This window comes from Leptinotarsa decemlineata, unplaced genomic scaffold (assembly GCF_025532065.1).
Source record: "Leptinotarsa decemlineata unplaced genomic scaffold, Ldec_3_MD MMD2_tig00000199_RagTag_RagTag, whole genome shotgun sequence".
NCBI lineage: Eukaryota > Metazoa > Arthropoda > Insecta > Coleoptera > Chrysomelidae > Leptinotarsa > Leptinotarsa decemlineata.
This window is the reverse complement of record NW_027412544.1, coordinates 8,426,401-8,440,740: the sequence shown is the minus strand read 5'-3', so window position 1 is coordinate 8,440,740 and position 14,340 is coordinate 8,426,401. Positions and strand designations below refer to the sequence as shown.

Genomic DNA, 14,340 nt, shown 5'->3' with positions numbered 1-14,340 from the left:
CATTTATAACTATCGTTCCCTCTAGAAGCCTTTTTTTCATTACTTTGACTTCTGATATATTACAGACTATATATTATTTTAGGATCTGAATAGTTCTCAATATCTTGAATATGGCTGTGTTGTGTTCAAATATTGGTACATCTTATGGCTCTTTGAGCATTACTGAATGATGTTTCTGAATTTTCAGGTTAGAGTTTCAGCTCTTGCAGCGATTGTAGTCAGTCAAAAAAGCACCGAGATTTTTTTAGACTGGGAATTAGCTTATTTAACGAGTTACATCTCTTACAATATAACCTCACAAATACCTTCAGTTCGTAAACAGATATTAACATACTACAAAAAAGCCTTGGCAAGGTTCAATGCTGGCTTCAACGTAATTGTGAGAAATATCTCTTATCTGAAAAAAAAGCTAGAACTTCCCGAAGATATACGACGTGAAACAATAAGTATATTTGCGGTATACCAGGAGCTCTATTCGTCATACAAATCATTCATAAAAAAATTCACAAAGCTACTAATTTCATTTTTGACAATCGATTCCAATTATCCCAGGAGAGCTCTTAGCATGGAATTGTTGATTTTGATTCACAGTTTTCTTCCTCTTGATGAGTGGCTCCTTTGTTGGACAGAAGAAGATGTTAAGAATTGCCACAGTATTTTATTTGATGGCTATGAATCAAATAAAAAAATGGCTGTGATTCTACTGAAGGACTTACCACCAAAAGATATGGGATTCACGGCAAGTTCATTCTTTTTAACATTCATATTTCATGGTAGATTTTCGGGAAATTGGTAGATTACTTGTACTTAACTTCTTTGTTTCCAGGATGTGGATTTCACTTTCAAGTATATGCAACGATGTCTTTCCATTGCTCTTGGAATAAAACCTAACACGACCCTATCAGCACCTTATTTACTTGAAGTTTGTGCCTATTCACCATTTTTTTATGAAATTGTTCAATACGGCGATTCTCGTAGCAAAAAACGAACATTGCACAACCCTATTCTGGATACAGTGGTCATTCTTGTTGAAAAACTTATAGGGCAGATCAATATACTTATGGATAATTGTACTCCAAAAGTAGCAAACTATGGGTTACTAATGTGTATAAGATATCTTCTTCAAAGAAGAGACATGAGGTGAGGAAACATTAATTTTTTGTAAAATTTATTAGATTAATTCACAAACATTTTCAATTGAAAATTATATTCCAGTAAAGACAACGAGGCTTGCTCTGGTTTATTCGAACACATAACGACAATTTGCCTTAACCTCAAGAACCATGTCATGCCAATAGTATGCAACCCCACCCCAGAGGGATACTTACCTGAAACTGGTGATATGATTTATATAGATGATACATCAAAATCACAGTTGCTGGTGGTATATGCCTGGCGAACTATTAAAGAAATGACCCTATTACTGGCAGAAATTGTGAGACAGACTATAAAACTAGAAAAAACGTTGGAGATGTTGGGAATGAGTTTAATCATTAAAGTGGGACAGTTCTTTCTGGATATATTTCTAGAAACAAAACACAGAGGTGTTTATGAACAGGCATATATTAGTTTTTCTGTGATATGTGATTCGTTCTGGACGTAAGTATTCACATGAAAATCAAAATAATGATGAAACAAATACAGTTGAGTAGTATGATAAGTTTGCACTGCCGTTATGAAAGGTGCAAAAGCATTACTAATTACACACTGCAACTTCCTAAGGCTTTTATGAAGCAGAATTGGTAATTTTTTTATGACTACATTGACAGCTTTGTGTTGTTGAACATGCTTGTTTGTTTCTGTTCAATTTTGACTTTTATTTATCTTGAAAATAAGTTTTTCCAATCAGTTCATTCCAGACCCACTAACTTTTAGTCTTGTACACCATATTTTAATTTTTGTGTATAATCGAGAAGACCTTTCAAATTTGCCATTATCATAATCTTTTGGTGCTTATGAGCCATGTGAGTACAAATTATATTAACTTTTCAAGATTAAACACCTTCCTGGTAAAGGACTTCCTGATTTACAGTCGTTGCAATGATACACCTAGTGACTTAAAGGTATAAATGGCATAAATCAGTTTAAAAATGATATAAATATTTTATTTTTTATATTGTGTAATTGACCATACAATTTTTTGATTTCGTTACGAACTATTCCTGATCATATACTTTTTAAATTTCAATTAATTCTTAGTTATCATTGCCAATTTTTTTATTAATGTAAGCGAAGTTTTTTGCTTACATTTTGCTTCTCCAACATATTTCATATTTTTAGATTTGTTGAATATTTTTACAAGTTCAGTGTCAAGTAGTTGCAGAATTCTACAAATTTTGCAACAAAATATCCCTAAGTTAACAAACTTGTAAACTAAGGCAGTTTTGTCAAGTTTTCTGAGAAATATTCACGTGAAAATTGTTTTTATTTTTAGGTCTTCCAATCCTAAATTCAATTGTCTTCCTAAACTATGGCTCCAAGATGCCTTACGTTTATGCACGGGAGAAAAACAATCTTCTAAGTTATGTGTAACAAGGAGAAGTGCGGGACTACCATTTTTAATCCTGGTAAATACAAGATAACTTATTTTTTATGTAATTCCATTTATAAATTTTAGGCGATATTAGGTTCAGAACCAACTTTCAGTAAACCTCGATTCAATCATGCAATAACTGTTCTTTTGGAAAAGTGCAAAAACATCAACCATGGTAATAATGAATATAGAGTGCATTGCCTTAATGTATTGAGAGCGATGTTTCGGCACAGTCGACTTGGTGAAATGGTATCTCCCTTTATAGCTCAAGGTGTCATCATCGCAATATTAGGGTTCAATAGTGAAACTTGGGGGGTAAGTATTCAAAATTTAATTTATAATTGTAAACGGAGATCAAGTTTGAATAAAAAATTATTGAACATTTTTCAAATGAAAATTAAGCGGATACCAACCTGAAAAGAGTTCGTGTTTTTCTAGAAAAAGGTATAGAATTTATTTGATGCATAGAATTGGACCCTCTGATGTAAAATGAATCAAATTAAATTACTTTCTCCACATGCTACAATTAAGATTATTTTCTCTCAATGTGTGTTTATGCAAATGTCAACAGCATTGATAGTTGACTAGAACTATATATTTCAATAAAAGTGTAGACAGCCTTAGAATACAGAAAAAATTAATAATTGTAAACGGAAATAATTACAAAGTACTCTGTTTCAACTAAATGTATTACGACATTAGAAACTGACTAATGAATAAGGGGCAAATTCTGCTTATTTTTATATAATTTGGTAAGATAGCTGATCTTCGCCCTGAAATTGCTGAAAATTGACTTTTAAATGTAAGTATATTAAATGTTACATCTCGAATTCCGTTTAAGGGAGAATAAAGGGATGTTGTCAGTTTTCTTCATTTTGAAATATTTACATGGAAGAGAAATGTTAGTAAGAGGATTAAAAGTTAAATGAGAAATAAAAAATATATCAATTGATTTGTTTATTACTTGTTCATTTTTATTTTTAGCAGTGACCACCTATTTTTTAATAAAACATGTAATCTACCCTGTGCAGAAACAAGTTGTTGGAGTTTCTAGTATATCCGGCTTTCTTGAACACAATATTTGTTTTGATATTTACCCTAAATAGCATAGAATTGTTCAAGGATTTTTCTCCATTATCAAGATTACTAAGATTACAAGATTATAACAAGTCTCATTAAACCTCATAGGATATAATTTCAGTATGACATTGTTTTATCGAACTTGTATAAATTAAATATAATGCCCAAATTAAACAAAATATCTTGTCACTTTTTCCCATTTTTTTCATTCTTCGTGTTTTGTTTTTTGTAATTCCAAAAGTAATTATATGCACATGTAATCCTCATAGATGGATAAAATCATTCTTAGTATCTAATTAGAATTATCTCATTCCGTTTTCAAAATATTTTATAATCTCACATCTCAACTTCAACACCCCTTATCTAAAAAACTAGTCATACGATTAAGTTGGGTATCAGTTAGGTATCAAGTTGAATTGTTTGAAATTGAGATAGAAAAAAGATCCATTATTGATTTTTGCAGAATATTCTTCAGTGACCTATAAACATTAGACATATCTTCATTCTATACACATTCACTAATTTGGTCAAAAGTAATCTAAAGTATTATAGTTTTACCTTTCAAGTCGAATGTTGGTAGATCAACTGTCAATACATTATGCTGAAATATTATACAAAGGAGTTTTGGTACTTGGGAGCCGTCTGACTTGTCCATTTTCTCCAAATCTTTGTAAAACACGACAAGCTCAGAAAAAACTAAATAAATTAATGACTTTGCGATATCTTCATAGATCAGAAATTCTGCAACCCTTCTCTATGCTGCACTGATAACCAGAATGTTTGGCGTCCAAAGAACCCAAGATTCCGAAGACGTTTGCATGAAGAATAGATTGACTGTGAGAGTATTCTTTATGAGATATCCAGAATTGTTCAAGTTTCTTATGAGTACCTTGGCGAGAGAGAGTATAAAAAGTGACAGCCTTCTTTTGCATCCAGTTTTAATGATATTATGTAGATTATATCCGGGACATTTTGAAGAATATGATATGCAGGTAATGAAGGATGTCCATCAATAGTGAATTCATGATAACTTTTCATTATTTTTCAGCTAGATCGATATCTTCCCCACTTAACAGTGTGTCTGTCAAATCCTGTATATAGAACAAGAGAACTAGCTGCAAGAGCATCTATTCTCTTGATAAGAAATGATCAAATGGAGGAACATCTAGATCATACATTCGAAAGGTTGAAGGAGCCTGATATTAAGGATAATGAATGTCATGGACTCTTACTACAGGTATATATTCAAATATTTTCATAATAATACAGCATGATATGGTTGATAATAAAAATTACACTTAACATTGCTTCACGTGGTTGCCAATATTTCTTGTTGTACAGTAGATGTTGGGAATTCCACTGTCAAAAAGGACATGCAGATGTGAAATCTAAAAATAGAAAATCAATATAAAAGATTGAATAAATTATTTGATATCTTCATAAAATAACATTTTTAATTGGCCCATAATGAATTTTATATTCATTTGGCAACAAATAATGAAAAAAGTAATATTCATAATAACAGTACAATATAACAAATACAACAGAGTTATTATCCATAAGTGAATCACATTGTTCAGCATGATGCAATTAATTATATTCATACCTAACCTAACCTAAACTTCAGTTTACCCCTCAGTACAATTTAGAACTCTCTGATCTACTTAGTATATGCACTATTATGTTTCTGAAATGCATACTTGAAATTGGGTGAGAACACTTTATAAAAACCCTTATAAAGTAGTTTTTAGTATACTTTGATATATAAGTGGCCGCGAACTCGCCTCTAGAAGGGACCAGTATTGGGTTGACTATTCTTCCTGGTCATCTTGGGAGTTCACACTCGTTTACGCAAGGCACGCACCGGTGTTTCTTCGTCGCAAGTAGTAGCATGTTGGGTCTGCTAGGGTTAGCGACCTCATAGCTGACTGATGACACTTTTCTTCATAGGTAATAGGGTCCATCTCTTCTTGGATAAAATATAAAGTAGTTTTTAGTAGACTTTAATATATAAATGAGTGAGTGAGCATATAGACATTCAATCTTGATGAAATATTTAATGTGAGATCAGAACGTTGAAAACATGTAAATATAAAACAAAGTGTTATCGTTAATAAATTGTCTTTCATATTGCTCGTTGACCTTCCTCGCCTCAGGCAGGTAGACTCTAGACGACAAGGGAAAAGGTCGGTCGAGGCTGGCGTCGAGAATATTTATTACTCCCCATATTTTTGAGAACAGATTTTATAGAGAAATGAGGAGACCACACCATGAGACTGGAGATTTATTTGACAATGTGGGTTGAAAGGGAATACTAGAATATTCAATGGTTCATTGGCGTTCAGTCTGTGGACATGTGAAAAGCGAAATGATATTGCTCTATAATTCACAAGTTTTGAGTGGATTCATTGAACTTGATAATAAAGTTTTTTTTTATAAAACTTGCATGTTAGATGATTTTTTCTGTTAACCAGTTGTCATCCCTATTCAAAAGGCAATCTTCAAAAGTCCAGAGAATGCAAACAAAGAATTAACGAGGTCTTACCTTTTAATATGTGTGATTGATGACTTGTTTACTTTATGGTAATTCATGATCACTTAAATGAAATTAATAAAAACATTTTTGTCTAAATACCACTGGAAAATTTTTTTTCACAACTGGTTTCGGGTTTGATCCCATTATCAAGTATAAAACTGAAATCTGAATTTGGAACATCGATTTTATAGAATTTTCAGGTATGCTGCAAGGCCAGGTATTTGAGAGACAGGATGCCAACTTAAAATACCATCCTGAAAATTCTAGGGATTGTTAAACTCATAAATTCAAGAGAGGAGACCTACATAAATCAAGTCGCTCGTTTAGGGGTATATGTTTCTGGTTTTTAATTGATTTGTTAATTTCTATGGCCTACAACAGATTCATTTTCTCCATTGCATTAAATAAACATTAAACAAATACAAAATTTCAACAGCTTTCACAAGTAATAATAATTTAGGTAGAATCCTGTTTAATGCAAACCCCAAACGGGATAGAATGAAAAAGTCAGGTATATATAGAATAGAGTGTGGCGAATGCTCTGCAGTATATACAGGCCAAACCGGTAGACATTTTGAAATAAGACTGCTTGAACACGTCTGTTTGGACAACAAATCTGCAATGTACGAACATCTTCAAGAAGATAACCTCAAAATCCTACATATATGTAATAAAGGGAGAAAAATGAATCTATTGGAGGCCATGGAAATTAACAAATCAATTAGAAACCAGAAATATATACCCCTAAACGAGGAACTTGATTTATGTAAGTCTCCTCTCTTGAATTTATGAGTTTAACAACTCCTAGAATTTTCAGGATGGTATTTTAAGTTGGCATCCTGTCTCTCAAATACCTGACCTTGCAGCATACCTGAAAATTCTATAAAATCGATGTTCCAAATTCAGATTTCAGTTTTATACTTGATAATGGGATCAAACCCGAAACTGGTCGTAAAATAAAATTTTCCAGTGGTATTTAGACAAAAGTGTTTTTATTCATTTCATTTAAGTGGTCTTACCTTTTAACTTACCATTCCTATCATATGACATATCATAGAGGTGGTCACACAAGTCACTCATCCAATCTTAGAGCAGGGATCACATCAACCTTAACATATCTTCAAAAATGAATCAAGACACCAAAATCGAATCATTTTAACAAATAATGAAATGAAAGTACAATAATCAACAATACTTTTAGGTGTTCCTATCAATGAGCACCTACGCTGGCATACCCACATTGTAAATTTTAGAAAAAAGTTGAATCAAGTTTGCTACAATATAAGGATTATTAGTAGTTATCTCAACAAAAAGTCATTAAGAATAATGTATGCAGCAAATTTCGAGTCATCGGCAAAGTTTGGTATAATATTCTGGGGGTTTTGTAATACCGCATCTCAACTATATTGACAATTCAAAAAAGTGTAAGAAGAACTATGTTCAAACTTAGGTACTGTCAGTCTTTTAGGCGTATTTTCAAACCTTTCTTTCTTGAAAGTTAAACTATGGAATCTTATCCTATTTTCCCCGCTATACCGGCCATTTTGTTCATCTAAACGTTACTTTGTCAAAAATGTGGAGCAACTGTGATGATTTCTAGGGAACAGAAACTAGGCCCTTCTGTTTTGTTTTTTTTTTAACTCATGTATATTTTACCATCATATAGGCTGCCAACAAACTGGGGAAATTCGGAGATTGAAGAAGTCATTATTGCAACAAACAATTAGTGACCTGATAAAACAAATATTATTCTTATGAACGGAATCTGTTTCAATTGCATAAAAGATGTTTGTAGGATAAACTGAATGGAAGAGAGTGATTTTCGTGTAAATCAATGTTCATATGAAAGTGATTGTTTCGAAAGCACTGTCATTTGGTGTAATTCAATGTTCTCATGTGAAAGTAGTTGTTTCGAAAAGGTTTTTTCTTCCAGTTTGTATCTGAAAAAAGCTCTGTGTATGTTCTACATATCTTTTCAGTTTCTTTAGCTTTCTTTCTTTCTTTGGGAGTTTTCCAAATGTTCTCAATATTGTATAAACTGGAGGACTTCCGTTGATAAACAAATAAATAAACTAGTAGGGGGATGAATACACAGTAGAATCTATAGTGAAATCAAGTAGAATCTATAGTGAAACCAAATGTTGACGATAAGGAGATGATCCATACAGTCATCAAAATCCAGTATATCTGAATAGTAATAATATAGTTTGTCTCTGACCAAATCAGAACACAATCAATTTGGTGGACGATATTTAAGTTCTCTTCAAACAAACCCTCCCCATTATAATTGAAAAATCTCATCGTCCAAATTTCTCAAAAATTAATTAAATAATGTACAGTTAGTCAAAGCAACATATCTGGAAAATATGAGTGGTTGCATGATTGAATTCGACAATGATTCATGAAAACATCAGAGAGAACATCCAAAATTTGAAAGGAAAATTGTTTTATGCAAAGCATACAATCCGTCAAAGATTAGGTTGCTGGGGTTCACACTAAACCTGTTCCCTTATTAGATAGATATATAGATAGATGGAATGTATTATCTGTCTCTAATTTCGAAACGGATACATTTCTGCGTTTGAATTTCCTTTTAAGTATTCTAAGCCTTTGCTCGAGTTTTTCAATCTTGTTTTCGCTACTGCTTGGACTCGAGGACGATCCTCTGCGATTTTTTTACATAATGAATCCGGAACTGATGAAATTTTCTTAAAAAGTTGTTCCGCATTTTTATTTTGATATGCAACTTTCACATCAAAAAGATAAGCGACATTTAGGTGAGCTGGGTGACTGGTATTGCAGGGAAGAGAGAGTAGTATTCTATAGTTTGCTATTAACTCATGTTGGCAAGAGACGAAAAACTACACTGTGATCAACCGAAGAATGAAATGAGAATACGAATATTCTCCCTAATAGTATCTAGTTTGTGATATCACTATGAAACGTAATTTACTATAATGTGACATGTAAACATGTGTTTCTCTTTACAAACCAGATTATTCTTGAAGATTTTAAAAATAATTTTGCTGTCAATTAGAGCTGGTAATTTGATATTTGCATATAGACTAATGAAGGCTATCAAGTGGTGACAGTAATACGACCAAATCAATAGTTGCATCTACAAGAATAGTCACACAAATATAGATTTTGATCTTTCTCTGTGGTTTAATATTCTCGATTCACCCCTTCTCTTCTATGAAACACATGATTTTTTTTTTCGCAGGTATATCATATTTTGAAATCCAGTAATATCGGTGAAATACATTTAACAAGATATCTTGCCAATAGTGTTCACTTACTGCAGTATGTTGGCAAAAAATTTAGCCACATGACTGTTTCCCTCTACATGGAAGTCGTGATGTTATTCTTGATGAAGTAAGTAACATTTCTTAACCATAAATTTTTCCTTTATATTTACTACTTTTTATTTTATCAAAAACATTTCGTGAATGTTCCTCTTAAGATGATTTTATAATATAGAGTACCTTTTATCTACTTGGATGATTGTTAAATTGTTGAAAGGTGTCATTAAAGTATTTTTGTACACTATAGATTTAGAATATTTCAGTATGTCAACAAGTAGTTATCATTTCAATATAATCAATATATACAAGATCTTGTTCGGATTGAAAATTTTAGAATTTTTTCAAGAATTTAATTTCAATTAGTTAATAAATAGTAACAGCACCAACGACCTTTTCGAAAAATCCACCACTACAGCAATTTTTATAAGAAAATATCATGCATTGAAGTAAGTGCCCTACTGGGATATTTCGAGATCTATCTAGAACATCAGACACTGTCAAATATGATATTTTGAAAAAAACTTAAATTACCAGAAATAACTTATAATTCTCTCTACATTAGGATTAAAAACACTTTTTATTTCTAGTACTATCTTTCATTTCATCCAAAGATGACCAATTTTGGCAACAAAATTGCTTATTTTGTATTTTTATGACATTAACTATAACTATTTTGTTTGTGATGATGGATTGATAACATCTGATAATATATGATGGAATTGGCCTATACTTGATGTAATGCTATATTGTGATATTTTCACTGGACATTTTACAAAACCGCAATACGATTATCCGGACATTGGCATACATAATTCCTCAACATATCCCTATCGAAATAAAGTAGCAGCTCTTAATAGTATGTTTCACAGACTATTGAATATTCCCCTATCGAAAAGTAAATTTTCAGAAAGAACTAAATTTTATCAAATAAATCGCTGTCAACAACCTTGACAAGGTGGAGATTGTCAACTCCATTCTTTCCAAAAAACCGCGAAACACGCCATTCAACAGATCTATCCCACTTCAATAAACAATAATAAGCATCATAGGACATTGACATACTTTGGTGCTCCCAACAATAATATCGCTCATTGTTTGAAAAGGACTGACTTGGATGTGGCTTTCCAGATAATAATTTGAGCAAATTTATTAAAGACGAACCTTCGGTGTAGGATATATCAGGAGTATATGAGTTGACTTGTGGTTCCTGCGCAAAACTTTAAATTGCTCAAAGAGAATTTTTTTCCAAAGAATAAAAGAACATACGAGTAGTTTCTTGAATGTGAAGACCAATTCCACATTTGCAAATCATCTTTTGACAGAGCAGCATGAGTTCAACCAAGGCTATGAAGTATTACATTTCGTAGAGAGAGATTTGAGTAGGTTTTGAGAATTCTGTAAATTCACTGATTGACCAAATAGAATTGAATTCTTTTCTTCTTCTGAATCTATTTTCTAATGTGGAAATCGGTAGTTACAATGACATGACAATTTAGTGAGTTGGTAACATTTTCTTTCATGATGTTAAAAAATGTTCAATTAGCTTTTACCTAAACGCAGGTATAATTATTAGTCATTTCATAAGGAGAAGGTCACATTCAAATTGTTATTATATAAAGCATAAATTAAGTTAAATTTAGTCATAAGAAACCACGTGAGGAAGGCATTGACATGTGTTGCTGTTTCGTAAACTGTCCAGTGAAAATATCACATTAAAGTTTTACTTGAATAAAACATCTGAGAAAGTTATGAATAATTTGATTGAAATGCCAATCAGCTTTAAATGATATGTAACCATCATAACTGGAAGGACCATTATCAGAGTCTTACATCCAATAAACAGTAACACTAACAATTTTTTTACAAAATTCGGCAGTATTGTTCTTGGATGATCAGTTCAAAACCTTAGACATGTTTTGGGTGAAAAAGAACTAGTAACACTTAATATATGTTGTGAGTCATCTTTTAACTCAAGTGATTTGATTGTGGAAGAATATGCTTGAAAGTGGGGTAGGTTTGAAATAAAATGGCTACTGTAAGGAGCACATCAAGATGTTTAGTTTACTCACTTTACTTGTTCTCAGGGTAAACAACTTTTCAATAGAGCTTAAAGTTTAAGTTAATTGGAAGACTACAAAAAAGCTCTGACTGAATACAATAAACAGATAAATTTATCATCTATAAATGATACAATTTTTTCCTGTTGTTTCAGATATAGAAGTTACGATGATCTGGAGATGCTTAAAACCATTGTACAAATATTATCAAGGCAAATAACATCGAACCAAGTAGCGTTAACTGCAAAGAGCAAATATCCCCAAAGAAGACTGGAGCTACTTTTATACATCATTGTAAATAAATTTGAAGAAACTGACCTTACATATCCAACTGTCACAAATCAGTTGATTTGTCAATTATATGGACATAACTTTGAAATGAAACGGTTTTGTCTTCAATTATTAATATATTTGAATCAAATTCAACATGACTTCAAACATGCATTATATGAAACTGAAGAGTTCCAGATGCCTCAAGAAATAGTGACTTTAGTGAATAGTTTTGAAAAACCACTTGTGACGAAAATGTTAACAAGCATGCATCAGTATTTGAAGGGCTTTCTGACTGAGGAGGTAAAATATCCGCATTACATAAAAAGTGAAGATCGAGTTCTACTTTTTTTATTGGTTAATTATTATCCGTGCGTCATCAAATATTTAAATTTAAGCAAACAAGAGACTCTCAATAGTTTAATAACATTTTGTAACTGTGATAATGAAGAGCTTATTAGTGCTGTGGTTAGTTGTATAAGCACTTTTTTATTGCAACTGGACTATAGTGTGCTGAGGTATGATCAACTATTAAAAGTGTTAGTTGAATCAGCATCTCCCGCTGCCAGTGATTTTAGAAGACTAGCTGTGTGTGATTTCTTGTGGAAAAATTATATTTTATATTGTAATGAAGATCCAATTCTAGTGGGTAAGGAATATTTATATTTATAATATTTAATCAATTTGGTTTTTGTAAGCGACTTTAGCTTTTTTATCGGCTTGGAGCTGTCGAGCTGTCTCACTTTTTCATTTCTCATTGCTTTTGTCTGCCATCTTTTCATGAAACCCATTCTAACAATATTGTCTATACTCAGTGTCTCATATGGAAAGGGTGCCCAGGTGGTCGGCCCTCCGAAATGTTGAAAGATATTGATATATCCTAGTTACACTTTAAAAAAAATATTAGACAATTTGAAATACGTTTTTCTGGATCATTACCAACAAAATAATGCATTTGATTAGTAAAAGTAGGTAATGTATAAAATGCAGTTTAATTCATAGTATTATATACGGAAAAAGTGCTTTTGGGTCTCATCAAAACAATATTCTATACTCTTATATGCCATTGTGGTGTACTTGTTAGTACAGATTCTTTCTGGGATGTTTAGAATATAGAAGAGTTCATTGACCACTTCAAATAAAATGTAAATTTATGGCAAATCGGGCACTATTACAATATTTTAATATTTAAAAAAATAAGCATATACACCATTCATAAGACAAAAACTAATTTATCCACATTGAAATGAAATCCTCAAAACATAGTTCCGCTGAAATCTGTCGACAAAAATAATAATAATAATTTTATAAATAGTCCAGCTGTGTCAAATTCCTTAACTGTACGAGGTATGCAAAAACTAACAAGATTTTTAAATAACAGGATTTGGAGAGTTCGTTTGTTAAAATTGTTTTTTTTATGTATGATAAAATTTTCAGCTTTGTCAGTGGCAGCCACTAAGGTTACATATGTTTTCAAGAGCTCTGTGACTTTTGTTTGTGAAAAAAATGAATCGGAGAATTTGTATCAAATACAATCCAAAATGTTGTCAACAAAGTTGTCACTAATATAAACAATGATCTTGCATATTTAAAGAGTAATGTTTCAAGTACGGTAATTTGGGATTAATTCGAACGCCTTTTCGAGATTTTTTTAATATAACTATCATGCACATCATCGAAAAAATATGAAAAAAATAAATTAGCTTCTTCGAACCTTTTTCTAACCTGTAAAGAAAGCATGTTCGAAATATATATATAGGGACATTTTTTTTTTCATTTGTAAAAGTTGTTCGAATTCACCCCTATGTGTGGGGTCAATTTGAACAGGGCTCTAATGTACATGAAAATTCAAATTTTAGTTCTTAAAAGGGTTAATTCGAACAATTTCAATGAGGAAAAAGGCACTTAGCCAAATATGAGCCCAACTGTTCCAATAAAATAAATTTCTCTAATGATCAGAATGTGAAAATAAAAACAAAATTTATTCAAAATAATCAAAAATATAAATAGGTACACATGAAAATTTATTCAATAATATAATATTTCGGTAAACACTTGAATAATCACCTGTTCCTTCTGAGATCCGTTGGTGGTTTCAGCTTCATTATAACGTCCTTTGTATTCACCAGAGACTCATCCCTAACATCCAGATAGTGAAAATAATTAATTTTTTCAGTTTTATTATGTCTCAGAAAATCTATCAAAATGAGATCAGGCTGGTTATTGAAAATTTCCGTAATCTTGCCAAAATAATATTCATCCATATTTTTGGGGCAGCTAAACTTAACCAGGACAAAATCATCTGTCTTCAAATTCTGAATAGGGCCTTCTAAATTTTCTTTCGATGATGCATCAGTCGGGGCAACATTTTTGTCGTCTTTCTCTCTCTCACATTGGAAAATAGAATCATGTGGGTGATCTACCTCATCTTCAGAAGAAAATTTTTCAGCAGTATTTTTTTCAACAGGGCGTTATACCTTTGCCTGGTGCAACATCAATTTTTTGCCTCTTTTCACTGCTTGTTTATTTTCTAGAGCTCTTGATTGTTGCATGAAGTTG

General features: G+C 31.8%; 1 protein-coding gene across 1 annotated transcript in view; it reads left to right on the top strand.

Annotated features, from left to right (window-relative positions):
* Positions 1–14,340, top strand: part of THADA (Thyroid adenoma-associated protein homolog) — a 40,015-nt gene that overhangs the window by 13,716 nt on the left and 11,959 nt on the right. The window contains exons 9-17 of the mRNA XM_023155973.2: positions 188–739; positions 827–1,140; positions 1,216–1,599; positions 2,435–2,567; positions 2,618–2,848; positions 4,345–4,605; positions 4,662–4,850; positions 9,373–9,524; positions 11,667–12,430. Coding sequence (XP_023011741.2) covers positions 188–739; positions 827–1,140; positions 1,216–1,599; positions 2,435–2,567; positions 2,618–2,848; positions 4,345–4,605; positions 4,662–4,850; positions 9,373–9,524; positions 11,667–12,430 — 2,980 coding nt within the window. The remainder of the gene's footprint in view (positions 1–187; positions 740–826; positions 1,141–1,215; positions 1,600–2,434; positions 2,568–2,617; positions 2,849–4,344; positions 4,606–4,661; positions 4,851–9,372; positions 9,525–11,666; positions 12,431–14,340) is intronic.